This window comes from Lonchura striata, chromosome 15 (assembly GCF_050655825.1).
Source record: "Lonchura striata isolate lonStrDom1 chromosome 15, ASM5065582v1, whole genome shotgun sequence".
Classification (NCBI taxonomy): Eukaryota; Metazoa; Chordata; class Aves; order Passeriformes; family Estrildidae; genus Lonchura; species Lonchura striata.
In genome coordinates, this window is record NC_140717.1 from 4,394,909 (window position 1) to 4,417,851 (window position 22,943).

A 22,943-nucleotide genomic window follows, 5' to 3' on the forward strand; every position below is an offset into this window, starting at 1 on the left:
AGTCTCCCCCTTCCCTCCTTCAGTGAGCAGTAACTGCTACACCCCATCACAGCCACACAGCAGCAGCTCCCTCTCAAAGGAAAACCCCCAAAAGCTCCTTGTCTCACACTCTCTGCAGAACCCACTGCTGCAGGCAGTAGAAAAAGACTGTTTGTGCACTTACCAGCTTATTCACACGCAGCTTTGATGAATTGAATTTAAAAACATCAATCTTTTTGTCCAATGGCTTAATCGTAAACTGAAAAGAAAAAAATAAAGAGGGAGAGAGTTATCAGAGGGTGGTGCATTTAATAAAAAAGGCAGCTATAAAATTCTTCCTGAAAGCTCTGGCTCAGAGCAGGTCAGCAGGGTCAGACACACGGCTCAGAGCCGTCCCCGTGGCTCTGAGCCAAGCAAGAGGACTTGCATCAAAAGCAGCCAAGGAGACAACTGTTCCTCCTGTCAGGAAAACATGGGGGCCACATGAGCTGGTGTCCTCTGCAGAGAACCCTGCAGGGCTGGGGGTTCAGCTTAGCACCTCCCCAGGCAAGGTGCTGCTCTCCTGGGAGCTGCAGGGAGCACAGAATCCACAGCAGGAACTCAGGATGCTTCCAAAGGGAGGAAGAACCAGCTCAGCTGCCTGATGGGAGCCACAGAATCATTAAGGTTGAAGATCCTAAAATTCAAGTGTCAACCCAACAGCATCATATTCACCCTCAAACCATGTCCCCAGGTGCCACATCCACGTGTGTTCTGAACACTTTACTTGGCAGTCTGGGACAGGGTTTGACAGCCCTTTAATGAAAAAATTTTCCCTAATATCCAACTTACACCTTTCCTGGTACAACTCAAAGCTGCTTCATCTCATCCTATCACTTGTTACCTGGGAGAAGAGCCTGACTCCCAGGTGGCTGCACTTTCCTGTCAGGGAGTTAAAAGGGCAGGAGAGCTGCATCAGGAACACAGCAAGGAGCTGCTGCCCTTCCCACCAACACCTCCACTCACAAGAGCTCCCCAGAAGTATTTTCCATGCATTTTCTTCTCCAGAACTCAGCCATGTCCTATGATTTCCCCACAATTCAAATTGTTATTCCCTGGCTGTAAGTTACATTTACAGTCCATGTGCCAACCAGCCAGCTCTACCCATGGCCTGGCTTCACCCTCTCCAAAGCTCTCCCACAGACGCTCTCTTGAGAGGCCAGTGGTGGCACAAATCCCTCAAGGGCTTTGGTAATGCAGCCCTTGGATGGAGAGAAGCCTCTACACTATCAGAAGGGTACTTGAAGAGATGGAGTGCTCTGCAAGATGGCATTTTTTAGGAGACATGCACATATTCCATCACTCCCCCACACGCTACAGAAATAACGGGCTGAGGAGCTGGAGCAGACAGAGTGTGTCCATTAGAGTGGGAGATCTGTCAATACACGGCCCTGCCTCAAAGGGCCCTGCCCTGGCACTGCCTCGCTCCGGCAGTTTAAGAGCCAGTCTTTTAAAACTCTCACAGAAGCAGACGTGCACGAACATCCCTGGATTCAGGCTCCAGCAGGGCCCCCAGCAGTCACTGGGAGCAGCAGCAGGAATGTGCTGGGAGAGGAGTTTCAGCTCCATGTGAACAGTCAATCTTTGTTAGGAGGGATAACCCCCAGTGTGGTGTCAGCAGAGCTGCTGTTCCCAGCTATTGGCCCTGTGTGCATCAGGTCAGGCCTGCTCTGATTTCACAGATGATCCGTCCTTCCCCTGGAGAGAGCTCTGCTACAGTCCTGTGGCAAGGCCTGTTTATGGAGGGGTCAATCCCTGGATTCTGGGGAGCTCCCACTGCGCTGTAACAGGCAGGGAAGTCACTCAGTGCTGGGCTTTTTGCAGAGTCGTGAAGCTCTTTAAGGAGTAAAGCAAGTGGAGACAATTCCAGCAAGGATTTACTGCTTATAAAACTTCACAAGACATGCAATAAACGCAGCTGATGAGAAACCTTTAGCTGCTCCCCTGATCAATATCATGTTTAGATTAGAAAACCATTTTTAATTAAGAAGTTAATTCTCTTCCTTACCATGAAGGCAGCTGGTTTCTTTGAGCTGCTCTCTCAGACTTAAAATGGAGCTGCTCAGTCCGCCCTCCTCAGCCAATTGCACTTCTGTTCTCAATTAGGTTTGAGGGCCAACAATCCAAAAGACCCATATTTAGACTCTGGATTTAATAAATAACTATCCAACAGCGCCCTTAAATTGCTCAACTTCCTAAAAAGATTCCAGCTGCTTATGCCAAGCCCAGCAGCCTGACACCCAAGATGATGTAATGAGATGGCAAGAGCTCTCCTCCCCAGGAATACATCTCCCTGTATTCCATAATACAGAATATATCCACAGTAATAAATACCGTAATATATGCAGTAAAGAAGAGATTTTAACTTCTGAACTCTGGTATTTGGGCTAAGAACATCAACAGCAATTTTGGGTTTTTGAAAAGATTATTACATAGAAGGTTTGAAACCAAAGAGGAGAACCAGCTCCCCAGTGACCCCTTGCACGCCCACTCCTGCAGAGTTTCAGGAAGGCTTGGATTAAGGTTTCAACTGGAGGAGTTGAGCTGCCCTTAGCTAAGCTGGTGAGAGCAAGCACAGCAGATAGAGAAGCCAAGAGAAATAATTTTAAATCCCAGTTGTGTTCTTACTGCTCTCAGGGAGGAGTTGGGACACATCCATACCTCTTTATCACTGTAGGAGATATTCCGGATCTCATTCCATGGGAAGGAGATTTTAGGGGTCAACCTGTTGTCTGGGTCATAAATGTGAAGACCCAAGGCATCAACTCCAAGGAGCAGCTCTGTGCCCTTTTTATTCTGCAGGAGGAAAGGAAAGAGCAGAAATCACTGGGAGGGTCAGATGTGAACCCACTGTTCCCCCTCAGCCAGCCCCAAGCAGTGACCCAGCACTGGGTACCAGGAGCTTCCCCTCAGCACAGATTGTGTCCCCAAATGCCACCTCCCAACTCTCTTGACTCTCCAGGACATGGAGATTACCCTGGCAGGAAAACAGGACCCCCAACCCACCCAACTCACCCTGATGGCAAAGTAGTTCACGCCGTACATTTCCAGGTCCTGGGCTATCTTCAGATACTCCATTTCAGCTTCATCTCTGTCAGGCAGGAACAGTGTTTGGGAGGATCAGAGAGGGACATGGCTGCTCCTGCTGATCCTAAGCACTCACCAGGCTTTAAAGCTTGGACTGTCTCTATCACACAGGTCAATCCTGTCTTTGCTGGCAGGATCAATAAAGTCCAAGAGCAAATCTCACTCTGCAGCTGCCAGCATCTGAGTGGCTGCTGAGATGCAGCACTCCAGGCCTGGCTTTGTTCACCTCCCAATCCCTTCAGCATAAATAGGAAATCCCTGGCTGGGATGCCACTGTTTCAGATCCATGGCTTTAGGTTTATTCCACAAAAGGAGCATTTTGCCACCTGAGGCAGCCATATAGTTTGAATACCTATTTATTCTCCCAGGTCCCTGATGCAGGTGAATCCTTACTTTGCATCACTCCTAAATTCTCTTGGAGGCCCCGACAGTGACTGGGGGACAGCAAGGCACAAGCAGAGCCATCAACAAAAGCTTTGAGCTCTTCCCGAGGCTGCTGCAGAGATGTGGTGAGATTAACCTGCTGGCAGAGCTCATCCAGCGCCCGCCCAAGCTTCCCAAAGCCTGGTGACTCTGCAGGGGAGGAGACTGGCCCTGACCCAGCCCAGCAGCACAAGCTCACCTCGCTCTGCCCCGGTGCTCTGCATACCAGGCTGTTATCCTTTCCTCCCACATCTCTGGAGTCATCTGGTACAGATTTATTACCTGGGATAGGTGGGAGACAGAGACCAGGTTACAGTGCTGCTCCTGGCTCAGCAAGAAAGCCAGAAACACCAAAACAGGTCCAACAGCATGTCCAGCCTCAGGACAGCTTGAACACCAACTCCCCCCACTGCTGAGCTCCTTACCCGCTTGGGAAGCAATTCCTCCTGTGCCAGGAAGCCTCTCTTGTGGACATTGGGATCGTAGTCACCGTACTGGGGAGAAGCACAGACACCATGCCCACCCCACGTTAACAACAAGGGCAAGTCAAACTCTTCACTCCCTCACACCCAGCCCTGAGTGACAGCAAACATGACCTGTTCACCCCTTCACCCCAGCAGCACAGAACCTGCTGTCCTCTAAGGTGAATAACCTGAGTTTCTTTGTCATTTCATTGCTAATAGAAACAAAGAGTTTCCTTCTACTCATGCAGCAGAGCTGGGAGTAGAACAAAACTTTCCACCATCACAGAATCATTAAAGTTGGAAAAGGTCTCCAAGATCAAGTCCAGCCTGTGACTGCACATCCCTAAAGTCCCCAAGAGCCACATCTGCTCAGTTTTTGAACATTTCCAGGGATGGTGACTCTACCACTTCCCACAGCTTCAGTTGATGACCTTCACCAGTTGATGTCCTCCATCGGTCCAGCTGAACTACATGATGGTTGTCCTATTCTATTCTATTCTATTCTATTCTATTCTATTCTATTCTATTCTCATTATCATGCCCTAATTAACATTTCCCCCAGTGCAGAGCAGGACTATACTGAGAGGTCCTTGCAGTTCCACAGGTAAAAGGACAAGGAAATAAGACATGGAGAAAGACCTGTCCCCAAAAACTGATGGATAGCAGTGATCCAGGTTAGGCAGATGGCAGTTCTCTGTCGCTGCTCATCACCCTAATGAATAAATATCAAAAAAATTAGAGGAGTTTGACAGATTCCTCTCAGGCAGGTGGTGGCTCTTCTGTCAGAGGGTCTGTTGCTCAACTGGGTCATGGAATCCAATTCAGCTTTGTTAAGCGCATCCACTAATTACTGGTATTTGTTTAGATTTACATCTCTTTGAGCAGCATATAAAGTGACTGAGAAAGAAAACTGCTTATTAACAGATTGAAGAGCCGCGTGTCCCTGCGGTGCATGTGAAAATGAATTTACCTCCTGCACGGCCTCAGAGGGCAGGAAAACGCTGAAAAACGGCTCCTCCAACAGCCCAGCAAATTCAGGGGGAGAAGAACAAAGCATGTGAGGCACGTACACAGAGTGCTGTGACTTCCACACTTCCTTCACCTGGCAACCAGGACTTCTGCAGTGATAGAGGTGACAGCGCCCGACTGCACGAGACACAGCACTGTTTGCTCAAGCCACTCATTTTGCAAATGGGGCAGCCCTTCCCTCCCTGTTTTTCTGAGCAACCTCCACTCAGAAAGTGCAAAATGGTGACAATTTTTAAACACAAGACCAAGAGGCATCCGCTGGTCATACAAGAAGTCAGGAGGTTTTTCCTCTCAGCCTCCTGTTTGTGCCAGGACCTTCACACCGTGCACCAAAACCAGAGCTCAGCATCAAAAGTCTACACACATCCCACCTCTGCACTTGGGAGACAACACGTGGGGATTAAAGACACAAATATTGATTTGGAGCCAATGCAGATGCAAAGGGAGCATGTAACAACAACCAACACTGACTCAGACTTCAATTAATAGAACAAAACCAGCCCGGATTTCATCCAAGAGCGGCAGCAACTCTCTGCCTTCCAAGGTCTTGGAGCTCCTCAGGATGCAGCATTTTGCAGGTACATGACCCCTGAGACACCCTTGAAAGGAAGCAGAACTAAAAACATGGCACTGGTGAAGGAAGCAACTCCAACAACTTTGGACAGGCAGCAAGTAAATCATTTTTAGGTGATGAAAATAATAGCAAATAGGATTAACACAATTATTTTCTGTTGTGATCTTCTGAGGAAGTCCAAGACTAAGTATGGATTATGCGACTTTTCATGTGCTTAAAAATACTGCCGTGTCCCAGAGGAATATTTGTACTGAGAGGGGAGTCTGGATGAGAACATTAATTATTCACAAGTCAAAAATCAACAAATGGCTTAAGTATTGCAGAATTTGTTGGCTCAAATGATTTTGCAAATGTACTTTCTAAAGGCCTTTTCAATTAAATCATTACTTTCAAACTGTCATGGAATTTCAGCTCTTGTTAATTGAACTGTATGATTAATATTCGTGATTGGACATGGAATTGCCTTTACCACATTCATACGCCTGGCTTAGATTGTTGGATAAACACAGGCAGGCTCAGCTACAAATTAACACCAAGTATTGCTTGTTTGGGGTAAAACAATAATAATTAAAGAGCTGTTTGCTGTGCTGCAAGAGCTGAAGTGCTGAAGAGAGCTGCAGCACAGCAGCAACCTGCATTTAAGGGGCAAAAAATAGAAGAACCTCCTGGATGTTCCCATTTTTTTTCAGTTGATCCCACGTCTTTCCCTGCTATTTAAAACCTGAGCCACCTCCAACCTCTGAAAGCCACGTGGGTGGTTTGAATAGGGCTGGAGGGGAAAGCACATAGTAATTCCCTAAATGAACACAATGAGAGAGAAATAAATAAGCTGTTATTTTTACGACCCCCATTTCCTTTCCTGTCTCAGGTTGGTGTGGAAGGATCAGCAGTACCTGGCTGTCAATAAGTGGCTGCTGGATGCACACACACTGCTGTGTCAGGCTATTATGCCCCTAATCATGCAAATCAGCACCTTGTTAGTGAAATTACTGCACTCTCTGCCTGCTTTCTTGTCCAGGAAGGACATCATTATCCTACTCAACTAGAAGGAGATGACCTGCAACATCCTTCTTCCCAGTTCCCTATCAAAGATGTGCTTTCAGCTTTCACCTGTGCTGGGAGTGAAAGCAGAAGGGGAATCCCAGGCTGGAGGGGCAGCAAGGAAAGGGACATCTGAAGAAAACCCTGTAGTGAAAAGCAGGAAAGTCACCCCTGCTCCTCCTTCTCCTGATCTCAGCATGGTCAGAACTGCTCTGACTCCATGTGAGCCCCTCCCAACGCCAGGACATTCAAGGTGCCAAGGGGACAAAGGGGAGGGCACAACCGACCTGCACCAAGTCACAGCCTGTACCCAAGGAGCTGTCCTGGCCATGAGGTAACAGAGCTCAATATTTACCCAACGTTTATTCATTTTGGCAGCCAGAAAAGTCATTCCCTACGTACCCTCGGATCAGGTCAATGGAAAGAAAGCCAAGGACGTGTTTACTCATGCACTCTAATAAGAGTGATGAATGTTTCACACAAACAGAAACATTTCTAAAAGCAACTTTTCTTTGTCCAGCTGATGAGTCTCTTGAACAAAACATGGTTTCATCAATAGCCTGATTATGAGAAGAAAAAACACCAATTTCTTGTAAATTCAAACCCCATCAAAGAACATGGCACCCAGGGCTCTACTCAGACTGTGGACTGAAGGCTTTTGAGAAAATTACATGGCCAAAGTTAAAAACCAACCTGGATCAGGCCCTCTCTTGTGGCAACAGGGCCAAACCCCCTCTCCTGCACTGCCAGTAATGATGGCCCCAACAGAGCTGCTCCTCCTAAACCTCTGCACAGCCGTGCTCCTCAAGGACAGCTGGACTTGCCAGAACCAGGGCACAGCCACCTGCCTGGGTCCTGTGAGCCAAACCCTCCCAAAATCCCACCCAGAGTCAGAACCAACAGGAGATGCAGAGACAACGTGGCTGGGCTGTGCTCAGACTGCAGCTGCTCCTCTCCCTCCCAAAACAGGATCTTTGCACACACAAACTGGAGCTGAGCTCCAGGAGCTGTTAACTGAGCAACAGCACACGCTGTGCATACACAGGGAGAAATTATGTCCCTGACTGCAAGAATGTCCCTGCCACTGAACCCTGGGTGCTCCCTCCACCCCAGGAGTCTCTGCCCTGGGCAAGCTGTCCGAGGCTGCACACCCCAAACTGGAAAACTGTGTCCTCTGGAATAAATCCTCAGCAAAACACACCCACTCTGGGCTAGAGTAGAATGCAGCAGAGAAACAAGGGGAACTCAATGAGCACTGACTTTTCCCTCTGTCTGGTGAGGCCAAACACCCAAGATCAAACGAGAAGCCAGGAAAAGCCCTTTCACGGTGCAATAAAAGGGATGTGGCAGTTCTAGCACTGAAATAAAGTCATTGTCAAGGTAAGTATTCTGGGGAGCAGTGGAGCTGGGAGTCCCACGGCTGGCTTGCCTCTGGCTACACTGGCAAAAGCAGGGAGGAGATCCAAAAAACCTCAGGCTTGGGGAATTCACCTGCTCCAGCAGTAAGCCACACTCAAGCAGGCTCTGCAGGTGAGCATTTGCTAAAGAGTCCTGGAAAGAGAAAGCAAAAACCCATCCAATGTCTGGAGGAAGCCAGGAACCAGCCACGTGGAGAAGGCAGCAGTGCTGGTGTAGCCCCCTCACTTCCCAAGCTTTCACAGCTTTCCCTGCTTTCCCTTTCCCTAGGAAGTGGCTCCAGCACAAAGCACCTGGATCAACATTAGCCCAGCAGGCCCTTGGAGCATCCCTTTGCTGCCTACCTTGGCTTGCACAGCATAAGAGGCCAGCAGGACAGAGGCTTCAGGAGGACAGAAGATCTTCTCATCCAAAATCTGCTTCTTCACCTGCACACAGAGCAGCACAGGACAGATAACACACGTTTAGTGGAGCACAGCAGAGCATGACTGTCACAGCAGATGGCTGCAGTTTGTTTTAACTTGAGCTGTCAACCACACAGAGTTAACAATTTTCCTAACACTAATCACAGTCCAGACCCAGGAAATCTCTGGCGGCTCGGAAGGGCTCAGGCTTTCACAGACCACCTTTCTCAGACAGGTTGGTGAGAAGAGCTAAATTTATATGTGGAAAATGACAGCACATTTATCCTGTTGCTAAAGGCAAGGGGTGGGGGGGGAAACCTTGCATGTAAACACAGCGATAAAACCTCTTCAGGCACGAGCTACGGATTGATAGGACATTCAGCCACACTGCTAAATAAAAGAGCAGCTTGCAGCCGAGTCTCTGAGCACTGCAAGCTTTGCTCTGGGACATTCAGGCCCCATTGTGAGTCAGTGCTCACCTGTGCTGGAGGCCAATTCCTCGGATCTCAGCACGGAGAGCTGCAGGTCACCTCTATGGCAGAGCTTTCAGCAGCAGGCAGAGCCCCGTGTGTGCTCCCAGGAGAGCCAACGTGCAGCTCCCCCAGGCCACAGCTTTACTTCCCTGCCTTCTGTGCATTCAAAAATTAAACCTGTCATGTTCGATATTTTTTGGGTTAGCACACTTAATTTTCCTGATTAAAGATAGGGGGGAAAAAAAATCTTAAAAGCCTACGATTTCCTAGGAGGCTTAAATGGATTGTTGGAGATGCAGGAACATCAATTTGAATTTACAACGTGCTTTGAGTCCTCAAAGTTGGGTACAACATAATCACAGCAGATATTCTGCTGCATCAAGATAAAAAACAGGAGAGTTTACAAGCTTAGATGTGCTCCTGTTTCCCAAATGCATTCAGGACCCCAGGTTCCTCTCAGTACAGAAATCCCAGCAGCAAAGTCATGGTCTGCATTTAGAAAACGCAGCTTGAATGGCTTTTCCTCTCTGATTTTCCTTCTCAAAGATGCCAACAGCATTTTTCCTCACCATGGATAAAGCTCCTGGCAAATGAGGCATTCAGAAATAACCCTACAGAGACACCAGTGCACGAGACAGAGCTTGGAAATTAACAGGAATACTTTGCATTTAGAACACTTTTGGCTCTGGAGAAAAAAGATGGACTTTGGAAGAATGAAGAGTGTCAAGAGGCTGGTGAGCTCACTTGGAAAGTGCAGGACACCCTGCAGGCTACAGAGGTATTCCCAAATCCAGGTTGTCCTGACTTTGGTGTAAAAAACCTAAGAATGAGTGAGTTTTAAAAAATTTTTGTAATTTATCTTCAAATTAACAACCAGAGAGCAGCTGAAACATCCCAGTGAATACCCTGGAGTCTGCCTAGGAGGGCTCTGTTCCCTGTAACTGTGCTTGACAGAACTCTTCTGAGGAAAAATGTGTCAGAAAATGGATTTTGTGGCAGAAAATTGATCATGTCTCTGAAAGAGAGCTCCTGTGATAGCAGCTCCTTGTAACCAGCCATGCAGCATTGCCACATCATCAGCTGAACTGATTTCTCAGGACACAAAGTTTTGTAGAATAATTTAAATAAAAAAACCCAACCAAGATGTGTTCACCACAGTTTCCAAATGCTTAACTGCAGGGCAGGAGTTCCTGGGGCAGGTGAGGTTTTCCCTTCTCTGTTTTTCCACCAGAGAGCTGAGCTGCTGGGATATTCTTCTGCTCTAGGTACCTGAAGGCTGTTTAGTGAGGAGGGGAATTTTGCTGTGCAGCCTAGGAAGAGGCTGGCTGCACTCTGCTCAAACTCCTCTGCTCCACACAACAATGCCCTCACGTCCAAAGGCAGCTGCCACCCCTCAGCACAGCTCATCCCACACCCTGCAGAGGGACACGAGCCCTTGGCTGACAGATCCACATCCCTGAGCCACCACCCATGGATATAATGGATCACCTCATCATGCTTGTCTGCCATTTCAGAGGTCTGCCAGTCTGGGCAAGCTGCTTCCTCCACAAAAAACATCCTTCACCTATTTTTGGAAGTTTTTGTTGCTAAAGACAAGTCCCTGTAGAAAGCTGTGAACATAAGGATGTGGAGAACACTCTGCTGACCAACTCTCTGACCCTGGGACCTTTTGCTCATCCTGGCTCCCTCTCCCTCAGGTTAATTAGCAGTGTATTAACTCCCACCTGCAGGAAGAACAGGTGCTGGGTGATTTCCTGGACCAATTCCTCCTCTGCATTCTCAGGATAAAATTTGGCCAGGAAGTGAAAAGTTTTGGGTTCCTCTGTGGGAACATCATGATCCAGGACCTGTGGGATACAAAAGCCATTTGGTTTCTTCAAGGCAAGACCCAGCTCCCTTCTGTTCAGATGAGAACATATTCTGTCAGACACTTTTAGACATCTAGAACAGACCTAAATAGTTCAAACACTGTAGTTAAAAAAAGAAAACAAATATTTCTGACACTCCTAATGATGCAAGGGAACAAAAAAAAGGCAGAAACAAACAGCATGAGAAATGAGACAGTGAAGGTTGATCCTGATCTGCCACGTGCTCGTTGCCTCTCCTGATACTTGTGGAGAGATGCTGGATCCTGCTGCGCCACCACCCGACTCTCTCCTTGTTTTCCTGCACCGAGTTTACTTCAGTGCTGTTTCTTACCACCTTGCTCTGGTACTGCCCAGTTAAATGAGTTAAATGTTGGCTTAAAACCTCAGCCTGAGAGGTGAGACACCCAGGCCTCCCTCGGTGTCCATGACTTCCCTCAGTATCCTGTGGATGTGAACAAGCCACATCTGAAACCTCCAAAACTCTCCCCTCAGAGATTTGGGAAGCATTTCGTCCCTTAGCCCCATCTCCTTTTCACTCTGGCTTTCCTCCTCCCAAGCTCCTGGTTTTTCTCAACAACAAAACAAGAGGCAACTCCAATTTTCTGCTGATGTTGAGGGGCACAAAAGAGAAGAGTTTTAGCTTTCATTTGCTTTGCAGTCACCCCAAAGTGCAGCATCCTAGAATGGCTGTGTTCCAAAATGTCTCCAGGGGATTCAGTGTGCACAGATGCTGAGATGGGGCATCTCTGCCAGCTTTTCCCAGTCTGACACCCCCAGATACCACAGAGGTGGGATTTAAGTGCATCTGTCCCAGTTCACCCACCACACAATCCTGGGCATTCAAAGAAAGACAAAAGGACATTCTCCTTTGTCATCCCACACAACCTCTCAAGGGAAATATCCCTGTCCATGGCAAGGGCTTGGAACAAAATAAGCTTCAGGGTCCCTTCCAACCCAAACCATTCTGGGATTTTGTGAACTTTGGTTCTAACCTTCTTGTCCATTTTGAGCCAAGCCACCGTGTCCTTGATCGTGTACTGCAGCCCAAAGAACCAGGTTTCCCGCAGTCCCAGTGTCCTGCACACCAGATCAAACAGGTCCTTCCCTTTCCACTTCACCTGCCAGAGAGCAAACAGGAAGCAGAGTTATAAAGATGGATTTCAGAAATTCACTCTGTTCAACCAAATGCACTGTTTTCACCTCTCAAGGTCAACTTGAAACCCCCTGCAAATGCATCTGGTACAGACATGAAAACACCCTAACAAGGCACACATTATCTCCTTCCATCTGATCTCATCTGCAGAACACCAGCTCCTCCCTCAGTAGGAAACTGAAATGTGATTTCCCCCTTTTCCAAAAAATGACATCGTAAAGCCCCCGTTTCTTACCCTGGGAAACTAAGGGTTCATTTAGGCTCTTGTTGAGCTCAGGTTTAGGCTCCTGACATGTTTAGGTTCCTGCCTGTTGCCAGAAGGGAATAAAAATCCCTTTGAACTGCCCCTTGGTGGCTTTAATGTGTCTCCCTACAGGCCCAGGAAGCCCTGCACAAGCACCAGGGGTTCAGAGAGAGGAGCCACAAAATCAGCAGTGACACAATCCCTGCACAGAGTGAGTGCATCCAGAGCCACCGACCCTGCACGGATAAAATGGAAAAAAGAGCTCCAAAATCCCCATAATTACCACTGAAGTCAGCGGTTCTCTGGGAGCACATTTTGATAGAGTTAAACTGCATTTTCTGCTGAAAATGTTGGTGACAGAAGCAGCCAAAGAGCAGAGAAAATTGGTTGCTCAAGGACCATGTCCTTGGAGCAATCCTGCAGCTGCATCCACTGAAGTTTGCTCGTAAAACCGAGAGGTGTTGGGAGGCAGAGAGGTGAAGAGGGACATAAACCACGTGAATCTAATATGCCAAAGCCACTTTGGTCTTCCATCTGCACGCTGAAAACAATTGCTGGACCGAGACATATGGCCATTACTCCAAAGCCCTTGGGCAAACAGATCCCGAGCACTCTCTTGTCACTACAACTCAATCCCGGTGCCACCTGGACACATCACTATTAACGGCGGGGCCGCTCCCGCTGTCACCCACTGCCGCCTTGTGGGCACAGCCAGGCCCAGCTCAGCCAAGCTCTGCCGTTCCGTGATGTCTCCCTCACTGCTCTCCCCCGGGAGCACAGACACTGCCAGTCCCAGAATAGGACAAAGCCACTGCCACCCTCCCAAAAACACCACCCCCGGCCTGCTCGCCGCGATTCGGATCGGGCGCTGTCAACACCTCGGGGTCAAAACGCCAGGAGCAGCAAGTTTGGCAGTGCTGTAATTATAACCCCCCTAAATTCACACATTTCACTATCCTCCAGCCCCCAGGATGGGCTCCAGCTTGACACAGACTGCAGAAGATCTTTCCCTGACTATGATTTTAAGTGGGAGGTTAATTCGAGGGCTCAGACAAAACAGAGTGAGGCCCATTAAAAGAGCTATTTGGTACCATTTTTGCAGGCACATAAAAGCAGGCTGCCAGCAGAAGACTATTTATTCACTAAACTGCTTTGTATAAAGCATTATGGGCTGTTTTTCCTTCTCTAAGACCGTATTTCAGTCTCAGCACAGCAGTGCCTGCACCAAACCTTCCCAGGACAGGCTCTTGCCTTGCTGCTGACAGCAGCACCAGGACACAGCTCCACATCCCATGGGATCAGTGCGTTAAACCTGGAATTTCCACTGGCTGTGCTTCCTTACCAAACCACCACATACACCCAAACTGTGCCCAAGAGCTGACAGGACCCAAAGGTTTCTTCTCAAAACACAAACCACCAGTCTGTTTTGAAGAGCAGCATTGCGGACTAAAGCAGGAGCTTTGTGCAGTTTAAACTTGGTGATGGGAATTTGGAATGGTTTGGGTGGGAAGGGACCTTAAAGATCACCCAGTGCCACCCCCTGCCATGGGCAGGGGCACCTTCCACTATCCCAGGCTGCCCCAAACCCTGTCCAGCCTTGTCTTGGACACTTCCAGGGATCCAGGGGCAGCCACACCTTCTCTGGGCAACCCTTGCCAGGGTCTCACAGCTGGATTTCTTCCTGACACCTAACCTAAATCTCTCCCCTTTTAGTTTAAAACCATTACCCATTCCCCTATCACTATGTGCCTGCATTAAAAACTCTCTCTCCTTTTTTTACAAGCTGCTCTTTAAGGGACTGTATTTTAAGGGAGGCTTCTGCTGCTGCTGCATTTCACACCAGCGCTTTGTCACCACGCGTTTCTGTGGTGGCAGGAATAGACATTCAACATTCTTGCACAATGCTCAAGACTCCAGCCATAACAGAGCACATATCCCCCCCAGCTGTGCTGAATTACCTTCATTAAATATATCAGTGCTCAGCAGCCACCTTTATTCCAACAGACATGATTTCCCTCCACACCTCGGTACTTAAAATAACGATCTGCATTCAAGTGGCATCTTTTGACAGCTGAACTCCAACTGCTTTACAGACATCCAGGACCTCAGCCCTCCTCACCCATACTTTACAGGCTTTGTATCATTAACTGCCACATTCTGTGGTTGTAAACTACTAAATAAAAAGCCCCTCCAAGGTATGAGGGGATGGACAGAGCTGCTGTCCAGAGAGCCTGGGGGACAGCCAGGAGAGGCTGGCCATTCCCATCCATACCGTGTCCGTCACGCCGTTCTCTGCTAGGCACTCAAGTGACACCTGAAGCACAAAGATGGTTTTACAAGCCATTCCGAGCTCCTGAAAACAAAACTAAGGAGCTCAGAGCAGAAAAAAACCTTCTCAGCCATATGCTGGGGTATTGTAAATGCAGGCGAACCCAATGGGAAGAAATGATGATGTCTGATTAAATTCAGAAGGTTGAATTAGTTTTTTATTATAACTATGCTAAAATACATTAATATACTATATAAAAGGAGGATACTAAAACTACATACTACTTTCTCTAACTCCAACACAGCTCGTGACCCTCTCTGAGAGCCCAGCCCCAGGTGGGTTGGATTGGCCATCAGGCTCAAACAATCCTCACCAGAATCCAACCAAGCACTCACCCCAGGTAAACAATTCTCCAAACACATTCCACGTAGGAAAACAATGAGCAGAAATAGAAATTGTTTTCTCTTTCATTTCTCTCTGTGCACCTCTATGAAAAATCCTGAGAGGGAGAGAAATGTGCTTGCCCCACTGGGGTGGCTGGCACGGTGCTGTAACGAAGCTCCATCTCCCAGCAAAGAGCTACATCACGATAACCTCAGTGTGACCCTCAGGACAGAGCGGGATGTGTCACTCCAGCATCCTCCCCGTGCGGCAGGCAGCACCTCTGGCATTTGCAGCTCCTTCCCCATTAGCAGGATCACAGCACGGGCGGCTGCAGGGATGCAGGAGTCGCCGAAGGGACACGGCAATGAGGCGCGTTATAAACAGGCTGTTACTCCACCGAGCTGTTTGTGCTCTTTACTAAGTACAGAGCGGTTACAATCTATCAGCAAAGCATTCGAAATTAACAGCACTAAACACTGAAAACTCTCCAGCCAGTGGCTACAACTGAGTATTTCCAGCCCAGATTATTGGCATCATCTTTTCCTCTGGCGGAGACGGCACATTTGGCATCTATTAACAGGGTTTGCATTATTTATTAACCTGCACCGGGAGTCATTTCCAACTCGCAGGCAACTGCGATTTATTTCAGAGCATAACCTCTCTGTCAAGTTTCACAACTGCTCCTCAGCTCCCCACTCGATAAAGCAGCTCCAAAAATGAGCAGAAGGGTTGTCTGGTCCTCTCGTCAGGGGTACAAGGAGGGAGGGCAAGCCAGGGAATGGAGCAGTGTCGGGAAATTTAGGTGGAGATCAGGAAAGGTTCTTCCCCCAGAGGTGCTGGCACTGCCCAGGCTGCCCATAGAATGGGCACAGCCCCGAGGCTGCCAGAGCTCCAGGAGCCTTTGGACACCAGGGATGGACAGGGTGGGGTTGGTGGGGGTCTGGGCAGGGACAGGAGTGGAACTGGATGATCCTGTGGGTCCCTCCCAGCTCAGGATATCCCACAATTATAAAAAATGGGCAGCAAGGGCCAAGGGGGTGCAATCGTTCTGCATGGACAGGGTTGAGTGAGGAGTGTCTACACAGAAAACATTACCAGGCTGATGCTTTTCTTCCAACAATGCCAAATGTGGTAAAGGGGAGGCAAGAGGGATGGGTTTAATTTAATATTCAGGTTCCTCATGCAAGAGGCTCTCCTAGGACAACAGGGAGGTGCCCAAACTCCAGGGATGCTCAGGGTACAGATGAAGATCTCACCTTCTCCTCATCACAAACACAAAGCCCTGGAGCTTCAGCTCTTCCTGAGATCAGGATGGGCAATAAGGGCACAAAAAAGTGAGCAGAGGACACCAAGGCTCAGCTGCTTCCCAGGGAAACCCAGAGCAGTGGTCCCTGCACACCCCACCACAGGACAAGGTTAAGGCATGACCTTGCAGAAATGACTCACATTTACGGAGTATTTTACTTCACCAATTTACCCGTAACTAACACAGAAAATGGCTTTTTGCTTTGCAGATAATTTTATTAGGTGTTAGCTCTATGCTGGTGATGCAAAGAGAGGCAAGAGCTGCTGTGACACAACAGCCAAAAGACTGCTGGGAAAAGGGGACCAAGCCCAGGAAAAAGTGCTGAGTGAAGTTATTCCTGTTAAGAATCAGATTTTAAGGAGAGAATGTGACACCACTGAAACAGGGATGGAGAGGGCAGAAAGGAGAGAACTGGGCCTGAGCAGAGCATCCTCCACTAACCACCTGGGAATGAGGAAATGGATGTAGGCTGTAGCTATTCCAAACCCCCATCCCATAGGAGATGTCCAAGCCACCCAGCCACAACAGTTTACAACTGAAATGGAGATGATTTTGAGACTGCAGACCAGACTTATTTCTCCTTCTGGACCTGAATTATAACCACGGTGCCACAGACAACCATTTATTTAGATTTAAAGCCCATTTGGAGCAAACAGGGAATCAAAAACGTAATATTCGTCAATTTTGTTTTAAATAAAGTGATGTCAAATATTTTCAATTGCCACTTACTGAGTCACAGGGCTGGGCTGTAAAAGTTATTTTTATTTACTAATGCTACACGACAACTCGATAATGAGCTTTTAATTAAAACCTATTTCTGTTAACCACCGAGGAGGCCAAAAACGCGTCCAGGCGTGAGGATGCAGATGGTGCAGCCAAGCACGTTCCGAGGTGTCTGCCCGAGACAGAGACGGAGCGGGAACGCCGGGAACAGGCGGCTGTGACCACACGGAGCCAGGGGACAACAGCTGGTGACAATGTGCCCTGTGCCCTGCTCGGGTGAGACCCCACCTGCAGAGCTGCCTCCAGATCCAGGGGTCCAGCACTGGAGCTGCTGAAGCCAGTCTAGAGGAGGCCACAGAGATGCTGCAAGGGCTGGAGCCCCTCTGCTCTGGAGCCAGGCTGGGAGAGCTGGGGGTGCTCACCTGGAGAGGAGAAGCTCCAGGGAGAGCTCAGAGCCCTTCCAGGGCCTAAAGGGGCTCCAGGAGAGCTGGAGAGGGACTGGGGACAAGGGATGGAGGGACAGGACACAGGGAATGGCTTCCCAGTGCCAGAGGGAGGGCTGGATGGGATACTGGGCAGGAGTTGTTCCCTGTAAACACAGATTGAAGCTGTGACTGCCCCTGGATCCCTGGCAGTGCCCAAGGCCGGGCTAGATGGGGCTTGGAGCACTCTGGGATACTGGAAGATGTCCCTGCCCATGGCAGAAGATGTAACAGGATGAGCTTTAAGGTTCCTTCCAACCCAAACCATCCCATGATTTCATGTCCTGTAAGTTGGGCTCACACAGATGAAGAGTTATGGGGTCAAGAAGCAGCTCAGTGCAGAGCAAGAAGCTCCAAGAGGACAAAAGGAGGGCTTGGATCCTGCAGGGAGCTCTGCCGAGGATGCCCAGAGCTGTAACATCAGCCAGAGCTGTCTCAGTGCTGCACTCACACATCTGCAGCAGAACATTCTCCCTGCCCGGGAAGGACAGCCCCGGGCCTCCCCTCCATGCAGGAGCTGATTGCTGAGGGCCCCGGGGGCGTTTCAGTGCTCTGATGAGCTCTGAACACACACTGCTCACCAGGCTGGGAGCGGCAGCCAGTGGCTCACCTCGGGGTGAAGCCAGGTTAAATGCCTCTCTTCCCATTTCCAGGGCTCTGTCATTCCCTCCCGGTGTTGTCTCCCAGCTTCAAGAAGATTATTCCCAGGGCTGCTTCCCTGTTCAAGTACCTTTAATTTCAAAAACCACCTACTTGAAAGACACTGCCTGTACAAAGGAAAAAAAGAAAAAAAAAAAGAGGTATTAAAGTGCATCAAAACTGGAGTCTACACACCAAAAGAGAAAGATTTACTGTCCCAAATGCCCTCCCTCCTTCCCCTCTGCATCAACACATCTCTGGATTAATTAACAGAGTCTGGGGATTGACAGCAATTTTGAACAGTCTTTGGAGAGAAGTAACAGGAGTTTCCAACTGGCTTGGGAGGCTGTGATGGGAGCAGGGGATCCTGAGAACTTTGCAGGTGCAGGGTGTGGCACCAAAGCCAAAGAGAATCCACGCCCACAAGTCACAAACACAACTTAAGGGAATGAACTGCACCAAGCAAGACACCTCCAAAACATCAACTCCCAAATGCCACTGGTGTGAATCAGAAATTCTGAGGTTTTGGGGCATAAACCCCTCCAAGACATGAATGAGGAAACAGCCCTTACGTGCTGTGTCTCAGATTCAAAGAGAGCAGCACAAGATCAGGACACACAGGCACGCGGAGGAACAAAACATTGACCTGAGAGCTGGTATCCCAACTATTTATTTGGGATGATGTTGTAGCTCAGGGGGATTATTTCTCTCAGCTTTTTAAAACAGCTGTTCCTGCACACAGAATGGTCTTTTCCTGTTAAGTTTGTGTCCACTCACAGAAGCTTTGCAGCATCAAGAGGTCACTGTGCCTACCAGCACCCTGCTGCCTGAATTTGGTAATGTATGGATCTTTATAAACCCCTTTGCAAGTATCCTGCAATGCAGAAGGAAGCCAAGAGCATTCCACTCCTTGATTTCCTCCTCCTGCCTTTTTATTTTGGTGCAGTGACTGGACACAGCTCAAAACTCAGCTTGGATTTACTGCACCAGCTCTTCCTCAAAAACTCACCCAGATTTCCACCACCAAATCCTCGGTTGTTCCTGTTCCAGAAGATGAGCTTTGCAGCTCAGCTACACAAGTCCCTGTGTCTGGTGACAAAGGGACAGCACTCGGCCACATATGGCCAAAATCAGGACTCTTCTACTTACAAGGGCTTTACATCCAACCTCATCAGCTGGCCCCGCACCGAGTGGGGCACTGGGCTAAAATAAAGATCCCTTCCAACCAGGATTATCCTCTGGACAGAGAGCAACAGCTTAAGCACTGAAGCAATAACTGGGTGCATGTTTACACCAGCAAATAGATCAGGACAAACCTGCCTGAACATCTTAAGCTGTTCCTCCAGGCTGTCTGTAAAGCTTCTCCAATTCATTTTTAAGACAGCAAAAGATAAAGGTTGGGAAGCAGCTGGGCAGCGAGCTGCACCTCGATGGAGTGACTATCCCTGCAGGATTCAAGCCCAAGAGCACAACACAGCAGAAAGGGACAAACAGACCCTTTGGAAAATGGGCTGTGGCTCTGTAATGGAGAGACACTAACGGGGCTGAGCACTGCAAGAGGAAGAAATTGGCAACGACACCCAGGAGACCACAAGAAAGATGGAGGGGTTCTCCCATCAGCCAGGGAACTTGGTTCTGAGAGGGAAAAAAATTGCACATTGCAAGGAGGGGAGACCAACCTGACATCAGCCACACCTCTGCCACCCACCAGAGACGTGGGATAAACAGTGCTTTGGACTCAAAAATACCGTGGGGTTTTATTAGTGAATAATTCATGGAATGGTTTGGGTTGGAAGGGACTGAAAGCCCATCTTGTTCCACCTCCCTGCCTTGGACAGGGATGTTTTCCATTATCCCAGGCTGCTCCAAGCCCTGTCCCAGCCTGGCCTTGGGCACTGCCAGGGATCCAGGGGCAGCCACAGCTGCTCTGGGCACCCAGGGCCTGCCCACCCTCCCAGGGAAGAGGCTTCCACATGGCTGTCCAAGGTTCTCAGGAAGGTGAGGCTTTAGCACAGGAATTCAAGAGCTGTGCAAATGTCTACCCTTCCTCCAGATGTTATCAATTAATTAGGTACAGCTCAAGCCTCCAAGATGGAAGTAGCCAAAGGAAGACAATTCAAGATTTCCCCAAACAAATCTGAAGTCTTTAAAGTGAAACCCCAACCGTGATTATTAATCCCCATCACTGTGTTAGAAAGATTAAGATTTCATTTCTAGGAATTATTTTAGATTTAGGCTCAATTTAGAGACGTCAACTGCAAAATAAACATGCAAAGCAGGTTTAATCCCTTAAAATGCACAGCTGGGGATTTCTAGGGAGCAGACTGAAAAATTAACACTGAGAAAGAAAGTGAGTCTCCAGCAGCTACAGCTGGGTCATGGAATATCCTGAGCTGGGAGGAATCCCAAAAGATTATGGAAGACCGACTGCAGACATCCAACAGATCAGCAGCTCTCTGTCCCTGTCAGCACGAGGTGCCACTCACAGGTCACAAAAACACATCTCAAGAGCCCCCAAACTGCAGGATTCCCACTGCACCTCCTTCCTCTCATCGTCCCAAGTGGTTGTGAGGCAGATTTCCCTCTCCTTCCTGGCCAAAGGCACCTCAAAGCACACAGACAGCTGTGTGAACAGAGCTGCTCACTCTTTTCTCTTGGCAAACCTTGGGACAGGGGCCAGACTCCTTCAGGGATGAGCAGCCTGACCCAAAAATCAACTCTGCCACCCCACTGACTCCCAGGAGGGCACAAACTCCACTCCTGGCTCCAGGTCCCACTGTGGGTGTAGAGCAAGCTGAGCCCTTCCCTGGGCCACCTTCCCACCCCAGGCACTCCAGGTGTGTCTGATCCCTGTGCCCCAGGGATGCTTCTGCAGAGTCAGCACAGTGAGGAGCTGTCCCCAGAGCAGGACAAGAACTGGGACAGAGATCCAGCCAGGGAGCTGGACAGCTCAGATGGAGCTTGGATAAAAGCCACACCTCAGAAAGCCACAGAGATGCTGCAAGGGCTGGAGCCCCTCTGCTCTGGAGCCAGGCTGGGAGAGCTGGGGGTGCTCACCTGGAGAGGAGAAGCTCCAGGGAGAGCTCAGAGCCCTTCCAGGGCCTAAAGGGGCTCCAGGAGAGTTGGAGAGGGACTGGGGACAAGGGATGGAGGGACAGGACACAGGGAATGGCTCCCACTGCCAGAGGGAGGGCTGGATGGGATATTGGAAATTGTTCCCTGTGAGGGTGGGCAGGCCCTGGCACAGAGTGCCCAGAGCAGCTGTGGCTGCCCCTGGGTCCCTGGAAGTTTCCAAGGTCAGGCTGGATGGGGCTGGGAGCAGCCTGGGACAGTGAGAGATGTCCCTGCCCATGGCAGGAGGTGGAACGGGATGAGCTTTAAGATCCCTTCCCACCCAAACCGTTCCACGATTCCATAAAAACTCACTCCTCACCTGCAAGGTGTGAAACAGCCCCATCACCCACCTGCATCCATCTATCCCCCCTCCTGCTCCAATATTCCCTGCTGAAGGACGAGCTCTGAATTCCCTCTGCATCCCCCCTGCACCAGCTCCACCACAAGGAGCCCCCAGCAGGGCCTGAGCTCCTTCCAGCTGCAGGAGTCCCTCTGCAGCAACAAGTTCTTTTGGCAGGAACCTCCCAGGAAAGTCAGCTGGAGATGCAGCAGTTCCACGGCCAAATCCCACGGGAATGCTGCACAAACCCCCCTGATCTCAGCGGGAAGTGACACCCGAAGTGACACCCGGCCACAGCACTAAAATTCACATTTATTTACTTTCCACCATCAGTTATTGCTGCAGCCTCGGGAAACCAGCGAAAACACAGCCAGGACACTCACACTCTGCTGGAAGTGGGAAGCTCACACGGCTGCCCAGAGCAAATCCTTCATCCCAAGGAAAAGCAGGAAGTCCTTCAGGGCTGAGAGCAGATTTCCAGAGCCAGGAAATCGGTGATGACAAACTCCCCTTGGCTGATGGGCGCTGGGATTCTCTCAGGGTTTGGGGCAGGATAATGAAATATAAACTATTAAATGCAGAGGTTGGAGAGGGGTTTCAGTGTTCGTGTGGCCAATCCCTCTGGATCAGCTGAAAAAGCAAAGTTTGGCAGCAACGCCCTGGGAGAACGCCTTACAAGTTCCAAGGGCCCCAAAAAGGGAAATTATCACAGAAAAGCCAGACCCAACCCCCCGGAGCATCCCTCAGCTTCATGGTGAGCTAAGAGCTCAGGAAAATGCCAAAATCCTGTCCTTGGGTGTTTGTGGAGCACCTGGGAGTTGGATTCCTGTGGATTTAAGCCTTGACACAGAGATTCCTCAAGCCCTGTGACAGCCACAGTGTAGTGGTGACTTGGGCTGGGATGGCAGGACAGCGCTGGATTAGAGCCCAAGGGAAGCTGGATTGTAATGAGAATAAAGCTGAATTATAAAACTGAATTATACCCAGAATTAAGCTGAATTATAGCCAAAGTATAGGATTAATTATAACCAGAGTAATGCCAAATTGCACCCAGGACGAGATCGAATTGTAATCGAAATGAAGCCAAATAATAACCCAAATAAAGCTAAATTGCACCTGGAGTGAAGATGAATAATTGCCAAAATAAAGCTGAATTATAACCAAAGCATAGATGGATAATAACCAGAATAATGCCAAATATACCCAGGCTAAAGCAAAATTATACACAGAAAAAAAGCCAATTTATGACCAAAACAATGCTGAGTTACACACATAATAAGGATTACTGACAACAACAACTAAGCCAAACTATGATCAGAATACAACTGAATTTTACAAGCAATAAACACTGAATCACAACCAAAACAAAGCCAACTTATGACCAAAGCAAAGCCAAATGGTACCGATTCATAACCAAAGTAAAGGTGAGTTATTAACCAAAGAAAAGCCGAATTGTAGGCAGATTGTTGTGCAATTATAACGCAAATGACAC

The 22,943-nt window shown here is 48.9% G+C and overlaps 1 protein-coding gene across 15 annotated transcripts in view; it reads right to left on the reverse strand.

The window, feature by feature from the left end:
• Nucleotides 1-22,943, reverse strand: part of NF2 (NF2, moesin-ezrin-radixin like (MERLIN) tumor suppressor) — a 47,031-nt gene that overhangs the window by 23,773 nt on the left and 315 nt on the right. For 7 of the 15 annotated variants that reach the window (XM_021537319.3, XM_021537318.4, XM_085592886.1 and 4 more), the window contains exons 2-9: nt 11,790-11,915; nt 10,654-10,776; nt 8,397-8,480; nt 3,954-4,022; nt 3,728-3,810; nt 3,034-3,109; nt 2,680-2,814; nt 164-238 (exon numbers count right to left, since the gene is read on the reverse strand). In XM_021537319.3, coding sequence (XP_021392994.1) covers nt 164-238; nt 2,680-2,814; nt 3,034-3,109; nt 3,728-3,810; nt 3,954-4,022; nt 8,397-8,480; nt 10,654-10,776; nt 11,790-11,915 — 771 coding nt within the window. Of the gene's footprint in view, nt 1-163; nt 239-2,679; nt 2,815-3,033; nt 3,110-3,727; nt 3,811-3,953; nt 4,023-8,396; nt 8,481-10,653; nt 10,777-11,789; nt 11,916-17,939; nt 18,126-21,834; nt 21,956-22,943 lie in introns of those variants that run through there. The other 8 variants (XM_085592891.1, XM_085592888.1, XM_085592893.1 and 5 more) reach the window with 6 other exon arrangements.